This window comes from Podarcis erhardii (assembly GCF_964252035.2).
Source record: "Podarcis erhardii genome assembly, chromosome: 10".
Classification (NCBI taxonomy): Eukaryota; Metazoa; Chordata; class Lepidosauria; order Squamata; family Lacertidae; genus Podarcis; species Podarcis erhardii.
The window spans coordinates 20824022-20843557 of NC_138500.1; the positions used below are offsets into that span (position 1 = coordinate 20824022).

The 19536-nt window shown below is 44.2% G+C and overlaps 1 protein-coding gene, 1 long non-coding RNA gene and 1 pseudogene across 4 annotated transcripts; 1 reads left to right on the forward strand and 2 right to left on the reverse strand.

The window, feature by feature from the left end:
- Window positions 1-2: 2 nt before the first annotated feature.
- On the reverse strand, window positions 3-19005 carry DHX58 (DExH-box helicase 58). 2 transcript variants are annotated; one of them, XM_081878903.1, is made up of 13 exons: window positions 18195-18330; window positions 17013-17215; window positions 16699-16900; window positions 15607-15797; window positions 14631-14747; window positions 14348-14474; window positions 13198-13389; window positions 9737-9993; window positions 7929-8078; window positions 7118-7291; window positions 3449-3639; window positions 2203-2299; window positions 3-750 (listed from the first exon to the last, which is right to left on the reverse strand). In XM_081878903.1, exons 2-13 carry the CDS (start codon window positions 17178-17180, stop codon window positions 571-573), a joined length of 2046 nt encoding a protein of 681 aa, XP_081735029.1. In that variant the 5' UTR covers window positions 17181-17215; window positions 18195-18330; the 3' UTR covers window positions 3-570. The 2 variants fall into 2 exon arrangements, 1 of the variants encoding a protein (XP_081735029.1); XR_014160797.1 differs by having other exon boundaries at window positions 735-750; window positions 3439-3639; window positions 18195-19005.
- On the forward strand, window positions 1525-9730 carry LOC309351394. The gene is made up of 3 exons (XR_014160820.1): window positions 1525-1735; window positions 3493-3693; window positions 8957-9730. It is a non-coding gene; the product is annotated as an uncharacterized lncRNA (long non-coding RNA).
- Window positions 10643-12892, reverse strand: LOC309351341 (general transcription factor IIF subunit 1 pseudogene; annotated as a pseudogene). The gene has a single exon. The product of its transcript is annotated as a general transcription factor IIF subunit 1 pseudogene (transcript).
- Window positions 19006-19536: the final 531 nt, after the last annotated feature.

Genomic DNA, 19536 nt, shown 5'->3' on the forward strand with positions numbered 1-19536 from the left:
AGTGTAGGTTAATATTGTTTATTTTATAGACTATATCATAGTAGAATTACAAATCTAGTGGGCTTCCAGGTTATAGATCAGCCCCTGCAAGATCCAATTAAAAAAAACAACAAGCAGTGGTTGATAGAGTGACACTATACACCAGACTGCATGAGGGATGTGGAATATTTTACAGCAAGACACACAAACACATCCTACAGACAGACACACTTCCTTCATAGAATCCAGCCCTCCCTGAAATATATATTTTAATTGCAAGTTTGACATCACTAATATAAGGCATTTTCCCTGACCAGCCTCTTGTTTTAGAGAACCAGACAGCCGTTTCAGGTAGATAAGACTTGTTAGTGGCCGTGAAGTTTCTCTTCCCACCCTAATCACCTGTGCTTTTTCATGAAATGTTCCTGAGAATTTCCCCAACTTTCATCTTTCAGCCTCTGGTGTTTTCCCAAAGGCATTATGCATTGATTTGACATTATGACATTATGGTTATTAACATTATGTCCTATGGATGCAAAACACTGGGTATATTAGAGGGCACTAGTTCATTTTTCACTTTTCCCCCATGTCTTAGCTGTCCAGCAAGGCATTAGTAGTACAGTATTCAAAATAGTCAAACTCTTTGATGTCAAAGGTAACTTTGCTCCACTGCTTGTAGGTCCTTCGGCCGTCTGGAGTTTCCACCACAAAATGCTTGATGGCAAGCATGGGAAGTTTGACTTCCCGGTAGATCATTTCCATGCCCCATTCCTGTATGGAGAAAAAGCAGGTCAGTTAGGTTATTGACAAGCTCCACCCAGGTTTCAAAAGGGTGCCACTTAGTTGGGGAAAGCGTTAGCCCATGCCAAAAGTAGACAAAACACAAAACCATTTTCACTGAACTGTGACCTAGGAATTTTAAGACTAATCAATTAGGAAAGAACTCTACAGTGTTTCATAATCAAGCCAATAATCTCTAGGGAGAAAGGGATGCATTTTGTTTTGTCTGATAGAATACTGAATTGGCCTCGGTCTAGTATATCTGAAGGAGCGTCTCCACGCCCATTGTTCTACCCGGACACTGAGGTCCAGCATCGAGGGCCTTCTGGCGGCTCCCTCACTGCGAGAAGCCAAGCTACAGGGAACCAGGCAGAGGGCCTTCTTAGTAGTGGCGTCCGCCCTGTGGAACGCCCTCCCACCAGATGTCAAAGAGAACAACATCTACCAGACTTTTAGAAGACATCTGAAGGCAGCCCTGTTTAGGGAAGCTTTTAATGTTTGATGCATTACTGTATTTTAATATTTTGTTGGGGTATAAATATATTATTATTATTACTATTATACAACCGTTCAAATATGTAGTCCAGCTCCTCAATCCAATGCAGTTAAACACCCTGAGGCTAATTGATTTCAGCAAGCTTGACTGTATGTAACTATGTTCGCCATGGATGCCTAGAGATGCAGAGTTTCAAAATACAGACCAGCTGGGGAGAAGAGGGAGTTCCAGCAGGTGGTCATGCAAGCTGCACCTGCAGGGGCCCTGTCCTCTTTTGCATCTTTCAGCTGCACCCAACTAATATTTGCAAAGGTTTAATTACTGGAGCTTGGCTGATTGGGTTCTTGGCACTTGCCTACTGATCTGTAATGCATGTTCTGCCTTCTATTCTAGCTCCAAGGACCAGTTAGAAGACTCAGCTACACGACAGGTTTCCTCACGCCCAGTTGGACAGAAGTAATGTGAAGAGCAGGAGGCAGAGTGAGCACAATTCCCTTGGGGCTAGAACCCATAATTAATGGTGAAACATGTAGCCTACTGCCAGGCTTCATACACCCTCGCCCCTTGCTCCCAAGACCTCTTTTGTAGAGTAGCTACTGCCTAGACTAATTACAGATTCCCATGAAAGGGAGAGATACACAGCATTTAAACCTTAGGGAGATCAAGGAATCTACATGGCTACATGTTCAAATATGGAATCTGGCATCTCTTACTGAGATGTCCAAGTTTCCAGACCTTGGAAGTTTTAAAAACTGGCTGGAGGTGGGTGTTGTCCCAAGAATGAATCTAGTGGCTATGAGACTGGTCGTATCCTTTGTCCCAGATCTTACAATCCTTTACCTAGCCACCCATTCTCTCTCATCAAATACAACAAAAAGTCCCAAAAGTAGGCGAATTAACAAAAATGCACCCTACAGCAGCAATGCCTAAGTCCTGGTTGCACTTACCTGCCCGCAATTACTGCAGCTGATGGAGCTGCCTGGCTTCCAGTCCCTAAACTCGCGAGGAATCACCACATGGCTATGTGATGCTCTGTAGTACGGACTAAATAGGGAACAACAACAAACTGGTTACTTAATTTATTGCTTGTGAGACCAGCTGAATACACAAATCTGTTGCAACCTAGATACTTATTTCAGTTGCTGAGTAGAAAGGTAATGTGTTTGAGGGTCATTTTCAGTGAGCTTCCTTTTTGTTCTGTTGTAAATACTGCACCACATGCCATAAGTATTACATATACAAAAGCTCTTCCATCCAGGTGCCCACCCCTATGCACAACTACATAAAACTTTACATATCTAACAGGTTCAATTATTTTTTTGACAAGGCATTCTTCACTTTATGGAGTTTGTTACCGGAAATGGCTTTTGACTACCTAAGACTGTCCAACTACAAGGCAGATATGTCTATGAATAGGTAGCAGCCATAATAACAAAACTGAATTTCCATGTTTATTAGCAGTATCCCTTTTAAGAATTAAATTCCAGGTGGAAACAAAAGGGAAGGCTCTAATCTATGCCCTGCTTGTGTCTGGCTGCTGTTAAAAAAGGATGCTGGATTGTTTACTGTGTTTAGATACCACTTTTTGTCACAAGTGACCTCAAAGAGGTTTGCATCCCCAGAGCACTTCTCATTCTCTTACTGTTACAGTTTCATTGGAACAGTACAAAGCCCTTTGCAGGCTAAGACTTTACTGCTGCATTGAAACGCTCTTGACTGATCCTCAACTCCAGCAGCAGCCGTATTTATAGTTTCTCATCAGCATGCATAGTGCCTTCCACCGGGATGGCCAATCTGTGGCACTCCAGATGTTCCTGGAGTCACAAGACCCAGCAAAGCCAATTGTCAGAGATGATGGAAGCTGTAGTCCAACAACATCTGGTGACAGATGGCCTTTTGATATGATCTAGGCATATATTGTGCATATTCTTAGAACTGTGCCTGGATCATCTGAGGCCCTTCTTTTTCTTCAAAAATACTGAGGAGGAGGACCAAAGTCCCTTTCCCTTCCATTCTGTGAACAAGCATAAGTTGGTTGGGGCAGCTCTGACTTAGAAAAACGTTGGGTCAACCTCAGCCAAAGTTGGCAGAGCAACAGCCACACTCTGGGTTGTCTCCCCTATTGCTTTCTGTTCAGATGAGGCAAGCAGAATGGAGATTCTAAAAGCTTCTGGTCTTCTTACCTTTACTCACCTGAAGTCGGGGTTGATGTTTATGCGGTGCATATTCTCTATTAGGCGCAGGTCGCTGGCATAGCAGGCTGCCACATTGCAGTTGATGCAGTAGAAACACACAGAGTCTGGATCGTGCAGGCGGCGTTGTTGCTCGCGTTCAGCATCCCGCACCCTGCGGCCGACAACAGCGTCACGCTGAAGCTTTTCAATCTAGGAGGGACAAAGGGAGTTAGCTAATTGGGTCTGAGCCGGGAGAGCCTGCAGGTGAGAAGTAGCCAGAGAATCTGGTTCTAAAAAATTCATTCTAGAATCTCCTCCCGCCACCCTCCATTTCTTCAGGTTTGCCAGCCTGGAGAGTATTCCTCTCCCAATGCACTACCATTGATGCTTCTTCTGTTCTACCCACTGGAAAATGTAAAATAGCTGCACAGCAAACCATTGCTTAAGTTTTAGCCTACTTTCTTTCAGTGTTATATAGCTTAATTATTCAGACACAACATGGTCCAACGAATAGCATTTCATGTTTCACATCTTCTTCAGCTTAACTGTTCCTGAAAGATCTGGAGAAAGTAATGGCTAGCCACTATTTCCCCTATACAAAACGGGAGCAATTTCCTCCCTTCCTAGGACTGTCACAAATGAAAATTGCAACAGCCCTCTGTGTGCCTTAAATGAGCAATAACATATTTTTTTTTAATAAATATTTATTAAAGTTTTTAAATATAAATGCACAAACAATAAACAATCTTACTTCTGTCACAAACATAATTTCATCACTTCTTTGGACTCCCTCGCGTCTCCCGCTCCCATTTACATCGTTAAAAGTTTTTTCCAAACAAATTATCAACTTGTTTACAATCTCATGTCCACTCATTCCAATATAATCTAGCACTTCTTCTAAAAAATTTTTATATTTTCTTTTAGTCTCACTTATCATCAAATTTAAATCTAATTTAGTGGTGGCCAATTTTTTATAATCTAGCATCCTTCTTAACATTCAACCAAATTACAATGTTTTTGTAGATACATCTTGAATTTCTCCCAGTCTTCCTCCATCTTCTCTTCTCCCAGATCACGGATTCTGCCAGTCATCTCGGCCAGTTGCATATAGTCCATCAGCTGCATCTGCCACTCTTCCAGTGTGGGTAGATCTTGAGTTTTCCAGTTTTTTGCGATGAGTATCCTTGCTGCCGTTGTTGCATACATAAAGAATGTTCGGTCCTTCTTTAGCACCTTCTGGCCGACAATACCCAGAAGGAAGGCCTCTGGTTTCTTAGTGAAGGTATACTTAAATACCTTTTTCAGCTCATTATATATCATTTCCCAGAAGACCTTCACCTTAGGGCATGTCCACCAGAGGTGAAAGAATGTTCCTTCATTTTCTTTACATTTCCAACATTTATTATCAGACGAATGGTATATTTTGGCAAGTTTAACTGGGGTCATGTACCATCTATATATCATTTTCATTACATTTTCCTTCAGAGCATTACATGCGGTGAAGTTCAGCCCAGTGGTCCACAACCTTTCCCAGTCCTCAAACATAATGTTATGCCCAATGTCCTGTGCCCATTTTATCATAACCGATTTAACCATTTCGTCTTGTGTATTCCATTTTAACAGCAAGTTATACATTCTGGATAGTACCTTAGTCTTTGGTTCTAACAATTCTGTTTCTAACTTCGATTTCTCCACCTGGAACCCTAACTTTTTGTCATTTTTAAAAACTTCTTTAATCTGAGCATAATGTAACCAGTCTCGCACCTTATCCTTCATTTTCTCCAAACTCTGCAATTTCCAATTTTCTCCATCTTTTTCTAATATTTCCCAATATTTTGGCCATTTGGCCTCCATATTGGGTCTTTTTCGGGCCTTAGCCTCCAGAGGTGAAAGCCACCTTGGAGTTTTATTTTCCAATAAGTCTTTATATTTTGTCCAGACATTAAACACTGCTTTCCTGACAATATGGTTCTTAAAGGCCTTATTGATCTTAACTTTGTCATACCATAAGTATGCATGCCAACCAAAAGCATTGTTAAAACCTTCCAGGTCCAGTACGTCAGTGTCTTCGAGAAGTAGCCAGTCTTTTAGCCATAAATGAGCAATAACATCTTTTCCCCACAGCACAGCTACATATTCAGGATGTTGAAGGTCTTGCAGGGCTGTACCACTTCAGAATGCCCCCTAATTAAAAGCGAACAGCACAACTTCCTGTTCAAGGAAAGCCCAGAGCTTTGGAAAGAAGGTTCCTAACCTAACTTTCTCCCTAATGGACTAGTTTTATATCCCTATCTCCTCCAAAGAGCTTGGTTCCCTCCACCCTTTTATCCTCACAACCCTGTTAGGTTAGAGTAGCCCAAGGCTACCCAATGAACTTCATGGGGGGGGGGGAGAGGATTAGAAACTGGGTCTCCTTAGACCTAGTTGGACACTCAGGTGCAGGGGCCAAATGCAGCCCTCTCTAGCCAGCCGTTGGGATTTTTCCAAGGCCACACCCGTTCCCAGGCCTGCTCCATACCTTACTTGAATGTTTTTGCAGGAACATGTCTGCAAGATGACTCACTGTTTTCCCTTCAGTCATAAGGGTTTTGCTTAGGCTCATTGTGCCCTCAGAGCTCTTTAACCATCTATCATTCACTGAGGGGTTCTGGTGAGTCCTATATGCCCACAGGAGCATCTTTTGATCAATTCTTCTGATTGCAGAACCCTCACAATTCTGTTCCTCTATTCCTCTATTCTAGGAGTTAATTTCTAAGTAAATTACTGACTTGCCTTGTTTATCCTACTGCTTTCAACCCTCAAGGCCAGCTGTTCTCAGTCATGTGCTGAGCCTCGCTCTCCCCCCCCCCCCCGCTACACTCCTCCACCCCATATGCTGGTGGGGGAAGGCAGAGCGTGCACCCACCTCAGCTGGCATCTCCCAAGTGTCCCTGAACTCTGGTAGTGTCTCGCTTGCCCAAACGGAAAGGGGTGTGAGTGTGAACGAGCACGCATTGACCTCGTGACTTTTGTATGTCAGGAATGGAATTACTATATACAGTCATATCTCATGTTACGTTTGCTTCATGATACATTTTTTCAGGTTGCGTCCCACGGCAACCTGGAAGTACTGGAAAGGGTTACTTCCAGGTTTTGCCGCTCGCGCATGCGCAGAAGTGGCAAATCGCAATCTGCGCATGTGCAGACGCGCCGCTGCGGGTTGTGTTCTATTCATGTTGTGAACGGGCCTCCGGAATGGATCCCGTTCACAACCATAGATAAATATAGATAAATAAGAGTCATGTCTGCTCTGTGTTGCCCCCAGCCTCACCATCCCCCTCACTGGTATATGGCGCTCCGAAGGTTCCCAATTAGGGAATGTGGGCCTTGAGTTGAAAAAGCACCAACCCCCTCTAGCTACACTGGTTTCTCCAGGTATTTTTTTAATGTTTATACATGAGAGAGCATTCAGATGTGCATCTCCCCCTCCATATTCTGAAGAGATAGTCCAGGAAGAGCTGAACTATGTGATTTTCCTGCATGTATTACTTGCCTCAAAGTGTGTTATTCTCTCCCCACCTCCCAAAAAAGTCCACCCCCCCCCCAAAAATGCATGGTTTTACTCCTTTACCGATGGCTTCCTCCACCCTTGCTTCTATCAGCTCTGTGCATCCACCGGCTACCCCCTTTCCCAAAAACGTCCTTTTACCTTTAGGCGGTATTCTCGTTGAGGCTGTTGCAGCTGCAGCTGCTGCACCCACACAATCGCTTTCTCCATCAGGACCTCCAGGGTCTCATTGAGCTTCTCACGGGCGACTTCCTTGCTATTGGCCTTGGCCAAAACACAGCAGGTGCTGTCCGGGGCACGGGCACGTCCCCTGGCCTGAAAAGGTGACGAGAAGAGTGCTTGCGTCCTTCCCTAGAAATCCAGCCCAGCTGCTCCTCTTTTGCCTGTCCCCTTAGGTAGAGCTGGGCGATACCCGGCTTTCAACATCACGATATATCCCCAGCTAAACATCGTGATATATCAATATATTGTGATGTCTGAAATAAGGATGGAACAATGTAGAGACAAACAAGGTATAGCCACGTGGTCCACTCATCCATCATTTCCCATTATAACCACATTGTCCTCTGTCATGCTGGATAGCCATATTATATTGGGGAATTGCTGGTTACTTAAAGGACTTGGGGCACAGTCCCCCGCCCCGATATAAATTGTCCCATATAAGAGTTTATCTGTATATGGACAAATGAAGAGGGCGGATGACAGGGGTCTCACTGGCACTGCACTCTGCGGTGTGCTCAGCTGCCCTATAACAAAGGTTGATTTTTTTACGGTGATGAGTATAAAAAAGCAACTAAAAGGAAGCAGGAGACCCAGGGCCTGGAATAAAAGAACCAGGGTTTGGGCCTCTGTAGCATGTCCTCCTAGGATATACTGAGCACTGTAAGGCTCCCCATGGCAGAGGTCAAGAGTGAATTCCAACAAGTTCCCCCCAAGAGTAGTGCTGACTAACCTGCATCATGGCAATCTCGTTCGTCATCAGTCCATAGCGGACGACGATATTACACTCGGGGATGTCCAGCCCCTCTTCAGCCACGCTGGTGGAGAAGAGCAGATTGAGGGTCCCTTTGCGGAACTGATAGATGACTTCTTTCTGCTGTTGCTGGAGGAAACAACCCAAGATAGGGTGGAAAAGATGTGGAGCTTGTTGAGGCAGTGGGCTGAAGCTTCTCTTGCGTCCTCAACCCCCAGAACGCAAGCGGTTAACATCACATAAAGTTTGGCCTTCAGAGCAACTGGGACTGCCCTCTTGAAATGTGTGTTTGCAGGACAATAAGGGCACGTGACGGGGTGAGCTCCCGTTGCTTGGTCCCTGCTCCTGCCCACCTAGCAGTTCGAAAGCACGTCAAAGTGCAAGTAGATAAATAGGTACCGCTCCGGCGGGAAGGTAAATGGCATTTCCGTGCGCTGCTCTGGTTCACCAGAAGCGGCTTAGTCATGCTGGCCACATGACCCAGAAGCTGTACGCTGGCTCCCTCGGCCAATAAAGTGAGATGAGTGCCGCAACCCCAGAGTCGGTCACGACTGGACCTAATGGTCAGGGGTCCCTTTACCTTTACCTAAGGGCACAAAAGGATGCTCCTAACATTTTTAGAGCACTCTAAAAGCACCTTTGCATTCTATCTGAGCACATGATCCCTTTCCAGGTCTAAATTTTTTTTGGGGGGGGGGAATTATAGCTTTGATACAAAAACTAGCTGTGCACGTTGTTGAATTGCTGGGTCATAAGCAGAAAAAGAAAACTCTTGGGTTTTCTTTCCTTTCTGTAGCAGAGTTCTTTTTACAGAAATATTTTCCTGCATCTTTTACTTCTTTAAAGCAGCAGCAGCATTCCAGCTATCTCTTAGTGAAATTCCCATTACAGGAATAAACACCATTTGGTTTTGTTTCTCGGGGTCTTTATTATGTACAAAACTTTACACTGGTCATTAATAATAAAATAAAAACAAATGAAGAAACATATTCTTTCTCTCTTTTTAGCCATCTGGCCAGAGATCTAATGCTGGCTCGTTCACATACTCATTTACGCTGGCCCAGACTTAGTGGATCACATGCCCTGATAAGGACACCTGTTGCTAAGAAAAATTTCCATTGCCTAGCAACTTGTTCAAGGCCATTTACAAGTTTCTTCTAGAATATTCCAATAGATGTTGTCAAGAAATCTGCTTCCCTGGCACCTCCCCCAATATCCCTGGACTAATTTTGGAATTAAAACTTTGTGTCTGTGTGAAGCATGGAGAAAAGCACAAATCTAATAGACCACCTACTGTTCTAATTCAATAATTGGTACACCTGCCAATTCAGCTTCAAAGCTAGGAGGAAGCCAGGCCCACCCTGCAGCTGATGGTGACCTGTGTGCTCCATTTTTATGTTATACAGGATCTGTTCTCAGAGAAAATCTTGGTGGCTGCAAGACAGCTGTGGAGCGTGCCAAAGACTGGGCTTCTTTTGCATTTGGTACCCTATTTTTCTTCTTCGTTTTAATGTGCTGCATTGCCCCCTCTCTTGAAGTCAGTTCACACAAGCGTATTTCAGTCCTTGGCACCTACAACCTCAGTTGAATGAATCAACCATCGCAAGCAAAACTCTTGTCGCCTGGTGTTACCTCTAACACAGTGGCTTTCAATGGAGTCAGTTGACGTGTTCTTCTACGATATATCAACCCAAGAGAAATCAAGTAATATGCATACAACTATGAATCTACCCTAAGGTCCCCTCCAACATCCCTCACTTGATCTGTGGGAGAACTGTTAATGTTACCTGGGTCATGTGTTTTGTCTGACTGCTGAAGCCAGCCCCGGTCAACACAGCAGCCTTGATCCCAAGTTCACGCAAGTTCTGGTTCTCCTGTACCCACTGGTGAAGGCAATGAGCGCACTGACGTGTCCGGGTGAACACAATGCCCCGCGAGCTCTCCAGTTCTTGGAATTGATTCTGGAGGACTTTCTGCAGCTCATCAAGTTTGGGATTCTCAAAGCCCTTGTCTTGAGCAATGGCCAAGAGGCGTGCTTTGTAGCCTGCAAAGAAAGTGCACAGCACACAGATCTCAGCTCTTGAGTCTGATGATTAGGAAGAGTATTACTTTATCTTACAGATTAAAAACAGTTAACACAACCAATCAACAATGTAACAGTAAGTGAAAAAACAAAACCCACAAAACTTCAAATGACCCACTGCAGCTTATGGCAACAGTGTCTATTGGAGAGCAGTCAGTCTCATAAACAGTTTCTTTTCACTTGTTAGCTCCTCCTCTTTTTTCTTTCTTTCTTTTTCCAATTTGCTTAATTTATTCCCATTTCTTGTCAAATTTGGAATCCCAAGCTTTACCCCAAAAAATCCCAAAAACTTTTTTAGGGCAGACTGAAAACAACTCTATGCATCCAGCTAGAGGAAGCAACTCATGGCAGGTTCAGGCTGAGCAGTGTCTTCCTCTGTTTGCCAAAGCACACACAATTTTAGAATGTGTTAAAAAAAAAAAAAATACAAGGAAAAGTATTTGTGTACCAGTAATGGCTTTCTCAGAGTCTCTGTGATTTTGGGTGAGGGAGGCCAGGGGAGAAGACTGGAACTGGTTGCAAAACAAGTCGCGGCGGAGAATGGTTAACCTCTCAAGGCCTTCCAGCTTTTGAGAACACACAGGGTGTGGGGTGGGTGTTTGTGGGCGTGTAAAAAGATGCCCCTGTTTATTCTAAAAATGGCAACTTTTCATTTGTGAACTCCTCCACGTGAAAGAGAAAACTATTCCAATTCAGAGAGATCATGGCTTCAATGCCTCTCATGAGACTGTCCCAGTCTTCGGCCCCCTTTCACTGCCCCTGAATCCCACCAGCACAAAGGTAGGAGAATGGCTCTTTTGCTTTCCCCAATCCATGTGGTTCTAGGATGTAGCCACCCCCAGCTACTAACCAAATGTAAGGGGGCTCAGAGCTGCCCAACAGGAGGGTGGATTCCAAAGGACAGTTTGTATCTGGCCCAGCCTCTGCCCTCCACATTCCTTGAGGAAGAAGTGCATCTTGTCATCAATGTTCTTGCACTCAGGATTGAGGCGCTTCAGGATCTCGGCCAGCGTATTGGCCATCTGCTCACTGCTCAGCCCCGTTTTCTTGATCTGCAGTTTCTTCAGAAAATCCTTTGTGGTCATGGGCCCTCTGGTCAAGGAGTAGCACATGGCATCCTCTGTCAGCTGCACATCAATACTGCTGGGTGTTGACTTGCCTGACTGTGGCTGGGGGGTAGATGTCCCAGAGATGGTGAGGCCTGGGGCCCAGTGTCCAACTTCAGCCTCTTTGCTGCAGTGAGATCACTGGCCCCTGCCTATTGCTTTCCTTGCTCCACTTTGTTAGCTGTAGCCCGCAAGGTGGATGATGTGCCAGCATCCAAGGGCATCCCCTTGTGAGTTGCTAACCAAGCCCTTGTGTTCTTTCTTGGGAGGAGTTTTCTTTTTCATCATGAAGAGTGTGAAAGATGCTTCACTGTCAATGTCGCTGTCCTCAGACGTCTCAGACTCATCACTGGTGTCTTTCTTTTTCTTTTTATTCTGGGGAGTCGGGGCCTTCTTCTCTTCTCCTCCTTGCTATCTTCACTACTCTCGCTTGCTTCGTCTATACCTTTTGGGATGTCTTCCTCTTTGGTCACTTTGGGCTTGCCCACTGCTTCTTCCACAGAGCTGCTGGGTCCACCAGACATGTAGTCACCTCTTGCCCTTCAAAGTCCCCATCATCGCTGTCTTCAAAGGCTTCATTGTCAGATCCCTTCTTCTTTTTCTTTGTCAGAGGGGCTTTCTTCTTGGGCTTGGTTTATTTCTTCTCATCCACATCACTGAACCCGCTGTCATCTGAGCTCATCTCCAGCTCATTTCCAGGTCATGGATTTTTTTGGTAGCTCCCTTTTTGGGGGTCTTTCTTCCCCTTCTGCTCTTCATCGCCTTGGTCTTTCAGCCGCTGCTGCTGCATGATGCTAAAGTGGTTCAGAACCTTGTTCTGCCTCTCCCACTCCTCCTCAGCTTCCTCTGCAGTCAACGTGCGAAGCTTGGCAATGGGTGTGAATTTCTGCCAGTTATTGACTGGGAAGGCTTCAAAGGCGCCACCTGGACACCGAGTGAAGATGTAGTAGGAGGTGTTTTCTATCACCCCACCCTTTTTCACACCTTTGAACTTGCGCCCAGTCTTGCCATTGACTTTCAGGATCCAGGGCTGGTTTTCAAGCTTGAACTCCTTTAATGTGATGCCATATTTTTTGCACTGTGCCTCCTCACGCAGGTTGCAGTTGAACTCGCTGCCAGCTCCGAACTCCGGCATCTCTTCTTCCTGGTAGATCTTCTTACTGCTGAGATCTCGCTCCATCTTTGCTTGGTGCCAAGTGGCATAGTTCACTTTGTCAGCAGCACTGAATGCCATAATGTTATATTTTTTGGAGGTGTTTGGGGGGAAATGGACTACATATCCAGTTGTGGTCTGACTACTGGTGCCCAAAAAAGTCATTCCTGGATGTGCTGCATCCAGCCGAGCCTCTCCAAAAGAAAGTGTCTGCTGGGCAGCACCTCCTCCTCTTTTTTCTGAAGTTTCATCTTTCCACTTCCATGTAGTTCTGTTTCTTCCTCTTTCTTCAAGAGTCTCTCTTCAAGCGGTAGTTTTAAGTGCTGACCTAGCTGATCACATGGAACTGGGAACTTGTTCCTGGCCTCTGTTTATATGGACTCTTTTGGCCAACTCACCCACCTCATTTCAGAGAAGGAATGGACCAATCAGTCAGTTTTGGTTTCTCTCCATTTCTCAGTTTTTCAGTCTTTGATTCAGTTTTCTTTAGTTCTGCAGCAATCTGCATTTTCTTTTAACAAGGTCTCATTCATAAACATTTTAGTGTGAATTTTTCCTAACAAACACATTTTGTATGCAGCTTTGACTAATACACACACTTTTGCAAAAAAAAAAAAACCAAAACCAACAAAAACCCAAACCCCTAATATAATACATTATTGTACATAATTTTCACTAATATATGCATTTTGGTACACACTTTCCTCAATATATTCATTTCTGTACACATTGGTTGGAGAACTGCATTGCAAAATTCAGAGAAGTGTGAATTTTGAAGGATACCTGCTTAAGTTTGTGTATTGGCTTGAGAAGTTCAAATTAGGTAGTTTCACATTAAAATGCAAGCAGAACAAAGTGGTGGTGTTTCTGTGAATCAAATTTCTCAGTGTAAGACACTGTACTTACTGTCAAAGAGCCGGACCAAGTACTGCTCAGCAGGGTTCTGCAACACCTTAGTAGCATTTTCCAGCAGGTAAAACTCATCCAGAATTTTGTAGGCGTCGATCATGCGCACAGTGTCGTTGACCATCAGGGCATCATTGTATTTACGTAGGTGTAAGGCACACACTCGGGTCTTTTGGCAAAAGCGTTTTGCTCCTGACAATGTGAAAGAGACTAATGAGATAATGGTTATGATTAATCATATAGCTGCCCATCAACCAACTTCCCCTGAGTGACTTACAACAGAATTATCAACGAAAGCAATATGCAATGATAATTAAAAAAACAACAACAATAAAAGATGGCAAAAACCCTATTTGCAAAAAAGCAGCATGAAATAGTTTACACCCCAGATTTATAATGCCATTAAAAAGCCTGGTGAATACAAAGGCTTTCAGCTGTCAATAGAAAGACTATAAATAACACACCAGGTAAACCGTACTGGGGGGGGAGGGGCGGGATTCCTGCATTGCAGGGGGTTGGACTAGATGACCCTTGGACTCTCTTCCACCTCTACAGTTCTATGGTTCTATCATTCTATGATAAGATCATTTGTAACAGACCCTATATTCAATCCCCGAAACTTTCCAGAAAAATACCTTAGGATGCAGGTATAATAATAATAATAATAATAATTAATAATAATAATATTATTATTTATACCCCGCCCATCTGGCTGGGTTTCCCCAGCCACTCTGGGGGCTCCCAACCGAATGTTAAAAACACAATTAAGCATTAAACATTAAAAACTTCCCTAAATGTCTTTTAAAAGTAAGATATTTGCTTATTTCCTTGACATCTGATGAGAGGGCGTTCCACAGGGCAGGCGCCATCACTGAGAAGGCCCTCTGCCTGGTTCCTGTAACTTCACTTCTCACAGTGAGAGAACCACCAGAAGGCCCTCGGTGCTGGACTTCAGTGTCCAGGCTGAACGATGGGGGTGGAGATGCTCCTTCGGGTGTACAGGACTGAGGCCATTTAGGGCCTTAAAGGTCAGCTGGGAAACATACTAGGAGCCATTTCCAGGAAGGAAGCCACTTCACCTGCCTGCGGACATGTTTCCTGTCCCTCCCGCCATATTCGTGTACTACAAAGCCGCTTACTGAGCCCTCACCTTCCTTCTCAAGCACCACAATTTGCTGCTCGAAGATCTGGGTACCAAAATCCATAGTCAAGTCAGGCTCATTCAGGTAACTATATATCTGTGCCATTATCTCCATCAGTTGTTCTGCAAAGGGGTCCTGAAGATGACAGATCAGGGGAGCGTTCGTATTCAGACAAGGAAAACAAAATCCTATGGGCATGTTTTACTTTGCTCAGAGCTCCAGAGTCACCTTCTCATCATGGTGCCTCTGGTGCCTCTTCACAGTTGCCCTGTAGTTCCAAGAGGACCTTACCTCAGGCCTTTGTTGGGACAGGTTATACTGCTTCTTGGGTTGTGGGCCGTAAGTATCAACGTAGAACTTGTGTTTATCAGAAGACATGATTCTCTCAGTGTCCAGGTTGGCACAGATCTGGAAAGGGTTATATATATATGTATCTCATTTATTATTACAATTATATCCCACTTTTCTTCCAAGGAGCTCTTCTTCCATGGCTTTCCCCCTCCCCATTTGATCCTGGCAGCTACTCTGTGAGGTAGATTATACTGAGATGAGAGACTGTGACTGGCCCAAGGTCACCCAGTGAGCTTCATGGCTGAGTGGGGTTTGAACCTTGGTCTCCCGGGTCCTAGCCCAACACCCTAGCTACTAGGCTACACTGGCTCAAAGAACAAATTGTAGGGAGTGGTTATGTCAATCACGCGAGCGTTTGAGACATCGGCTAAATCCACGATCAGACCTATAGCCCTTAAAACACCAGTGGGTGACTACAAGTGATAAAAGTGGAAGAAAACGGGCGAGGAACCCAAGTATGCCTTTGTCACTTGTATACATGTCAAGTATCTGCAAAAGGTTTTCTCCTTAATATGCTGTGGCTGTGTGTGTTTGTGGAGCATTCCCTCACTTGCAGTTGAAACAGTACTATATGTTACCACCTCATCTGGAGCATTGCAAGATACCTTATACCAGGTGAGATTATTTGTCAATCTCCCCAAGTAGTACTGCCTTCTCTGACTGATAGAAAGTTTTAAGGGTCCAAGGCAGAGAGGTCTTTCCCATTACCTGCTGTACAAGACTCTTGCAGCTGCAGATGCCAGGGATTTAGTACTCTAACATGAGCTATGCTCCTTCTATGTATTTAGTGTTTGTGTGAAACAGGCCTGCAGCTGCAGACCAAAGCAGCCTCTGAATAGAAATAAGGTTAAAAAGGGGGAGAGCAACAATGATAATGCTTCCAATATTTGGGCCAAATGTCTTCCATCGGACTCACCTGCAGAATGTGTTCCCGAGCTCCCTCCAGGGAGCTGGCACCACCCGTACCTAGTGAGGCTGTAAGCCCCAGGATCTGTGGTAAATTCTTTTCGCCCTTCAGCTTTCGTTCGAGGTAGCCCTCCATGATCTTGTTGTAGGCGGTTCCTTTGTGGGTGTGATGGCACTCGTCAATCACCAACAAGGTGAAATCTGCACAGATGATGACGACGACGACATCACAAAATATACAGCCAAGTATGGAAATATAGGCTGTTAGATCTTTAATATCTCCTTAAAAAGTTCATTTCCAAATTTTGTCTCTTCCTCCAGCATAGGAAAAACCCCCCACATGTGACAAGTTTAAAAGGGTTTATTTATGAACACTTCAGAGGTCAGATTCATGTACTTCAGAAAATTGCACAGGCAGTAAAACTTATCTTAGTTACAAAGTGGTGAAAGTTCCTGGCATAGGAACTCGAGAATGGCTGATGACCAGTTCAAACCTCTTCACATGCTGGAAGATAATAGGCTTGATTACCTATTTCCTCCCCAGGTAAAGCAAGTGTCATAGCTAAACCTGGCAGGACAGCGTACTCCATGGTATTAACCCCTTCATGCATTAATTAGACTTAAGCTTGTTGGTTATATGAGGCTTGTTGCCCCAGAATTATGACCCAGCAGTGGAGGAGCAGCGTTTCCTTCCTGTCCTCCTTGTGGGCATTCCAGAAGCAACTGGCTGGCCACTGTGGAGAAAAGGGTGCTGGACTAGATAGGGCTTTGATCTGATCCAGCTGGGCTCTTATGTTCATCCCACAAGAGGAAGTTATGGCCATCAACTGGGATCACATTAAAAGAGGATTAGACAAATTCATGTAGGACAAGGCTATCAATGGCTACTAACCATGATGCCTATGTTCTACCTCTACTGTGAGAATCAGTATGCTTCTGAATACCAAGTGCAGGATGGGAGAGAGCTCTTGTTCTCAGGACCTGCTTCCAGGCTTCCCATAGGCATCTGGTGGGCCGTTGAGAGAACAAGATGCTGCACTAGATGGGTCACTGGTTTGGCCCAGCAAGCTCTTATAACACCTCTTTCCCACAAGATGCTCACCTGTCAGGTCCACGTGCATCTCCTCCTCTTGGCTGATAAGGGCATTTTGAAGGATCTGTGCTGTGCAGATTATTAAGTCACTCATCTTCAACACTTCTGAGAAGAACAGCTTCTGGCTGCTGTCGCCACTGATGGCTGTAATGTTGAAGCAATTCTGCAAGACGCTAAACTCATTCTTCAGGTGTTGGTCCACTAGAGGCACCTGCCAGGGCAAGAATACAGCAGTGAAACATTTTCTTGGAAATGAGACTGAAACCTTGTCTTTTGGTAAGGAACTGTCTGTCTCCCAACCACCCACATCACCTGGTCCTTACCGTGTTGACTAACACAGCCACCTTGCTCTTCTGTACACTCTCCATGTGCCTCTTACACACATACACAGCTGCCCGAGTCTTTCCGGAACCCGTTGGCAGCCAAATTATGATATTTTTGCCCTCCAAGGCAGGATCAATGACTTCCCACTGATAATCCCGAAGTTCCATGTGGCCACAGTTTTGAGTGCTGGTCTATGGAAAAACTTGGAAGACCAAGAGTCAAGTCAATTCAGCAGAGCTCTCAGACACAAGTTACTCCTTCCATAACTTGCTGACAAGGCTTTTCTGGCTGGTAAACTCTATGGTTATCAGGAGGACTCCACATTGTCAAGTTCACACAGCAAAGAGATTCAAACACAATCTCTGTTTACCCCTCCCAGCCTCATTGTTACACACCATACATTTAAAGAACACCCTCCACTGCAAAGAACCCTGAGAACTGCAGTTCACCCCATACAGTGCTACAATTCCAGCACCCATAACAAACTACAGTTCCTAGTATTTTATTTTATTTTTTGAGGGGGGAGGGGTGCCTTAAATTTACGGTAGGTATGCAGATAATGAGGCTGGAAAGTGTAAAGCTTGGAAACATTGAAGAGTATGTTGGAAAAGATGGGCAGGGAAAAAAAGGGGAAGAAAGCCCTGTTTTTCTTGAACCGGGTAGCTGAATCCAGCCCAGGGCATCTAGGAGGATGTAGCAGCCAGGAGATTTAAATAGGTCTGGAGAAACAACTGAAGCTCACCCCCAAGATGTGGGCACCTCTAAGCATACAGAACAAAACAGATGCCAAATAAAATTTTAATTTGGGTCTTCAGTGGGTTCCCTAAAAGCTGGACTTCTTGGTTCCCATTTACCATAGAAGGTATTTTAATACTGAATGCCATGTTTATATATATATATATATATATATATATATATATATATATTTATATATTTATATATATATATATATATATATATATACACACACACACACACACACATTTATAACGCTGTGAAGCTGCCTGACTTTTCTATACAACGTCATCATCTTTAGTGGGAGACGAAACTTGTGCTCACAAAGAACTGAGCTAAACAGATCACCGTAACTCTGCTTCTCCCCACACAGAATGCACTTGGGTCTCCCTGAAGCGAGACGCTTCTATCCCCCTCTATTTCCCCCTCATCATCAAACATCATACCTGTCTCCCTTTAGTTCTTCTAGACAAGAATGCCACTGCCGTTGCCACTGTTCGGCTCCTTCTTCAACCCAGCTTGGTGAAAATCCCTGGTTCCGCCAGTGTTTTCTTTAGTTTCCTTCTTGCCAGAAAACGAAACCTAAAAGCATTTTGCAAGACAGTCTCTTTCGGAGCCCCAACCAAGGGGTATCTTGACAGCAACAAACCAGGCCTTTTCAGATTGCATACCATCAAGCAACCCTGCTTGTAGGGTTCCCCTAATTCCTTAACATACACAAACACACACACTTATTTACACACAACCAAACACTGTTCCGAAAGTTGGTTCCTCATACATATATGGAACACTTATTTCTTATTTTTCTTATTTTTCCAGTATTAAGTTCAGTTCTCTACATCTCTAATTAGTTTGTGAGTGTTCTTTTTTTAAAGTCCTCATGAAAATTCAATAAATTCAATTCATCAGTATTACAGTGCAAATTTATCCCAATACACACTTGTTTGTCTCCAGTCTTCCTTAATATAAAGCATTTGTGTATTATTATTTTTTATTATTAATAATAATGTTACAATATTATGCTATAACAATATAATGATAATAATATTTTTACTAATGTGTGCATTTCTGTATATGCCTTTTCTTACACTTCACTTGGCTAGAGAACTGCACTGCCAAATTCACAGAAGTATAATTTTTGAAGAACTGCATTTTGCTTTGAAAATTATTTTGGAAAGCACTATTAGGTAGGTTCAACTATCTGTGCGAATTTAATCAAAATTTCCCCTCTCCCCAGACATGACACCAATCTGCATATGTTTTGCAGGTGCTAATTTATATGTCCATGGGACTCTCAAGAGTCCCACGGACTGCAAGAAGATCAAACGTATCCATTCTTAAGGAAATCAGCCCTGAGTGCTCACTGGAAGGACAGATCGTGAAGCTGAGGCTCCAATACTTTGGCCACCTCATGAGAAGAGAAGACTCCCTGGAAAAGACCCTGATGTTGGGAAAGATGGAGGGCACAAGGAGAAGGGGGTGACAGAGGACGAGATGGTTGGACAGTGTTCTCGAAGCTACCAGCAAGGGGTTTGACCAAACTGCGGGAGGCAGTGGAGGACAGAAGTGCCTGGTGTGCTCTGATCCATGGGGTCACGAAGAGTCGGACACGACTAAACGACTAAACAACAACAATTTATATGTAAAGATGCAAGTTTAGATAAATTTTTAGAAGGGGAAAAAACAAACACTAGTTTTTGCTGTCAGGGCATATAAGATTTTCTGTGTCCGCTGTATGTGGATTGCCCATTCTGTCCCACCCACAATTGATGGGCAAGAATGAATGCT

Coding starts and splice junctions, on each gene's coding strand:
- DHX58 (XM_081878903.1), bottom strand. CDS start 17,180: ATGGAACTTCGGGATTATCAGTGGGAAGTCATTGATCCTGCCTTGGAG. Junction 15,798..16,698: donor GATGCACGTGGACCTGACAG/GTGAGCATCTTG, acceptor TCATCTGTGCAG/ATTTCACCTTGTTGGTGATT. Junction 3,640..7,117: donor AACGAGAATACCGCCTAAAG/GTAAAAGGACGT, acceptor TGTCCCTCCTAG/ATTGAAAAGCTTCAGCGTGA.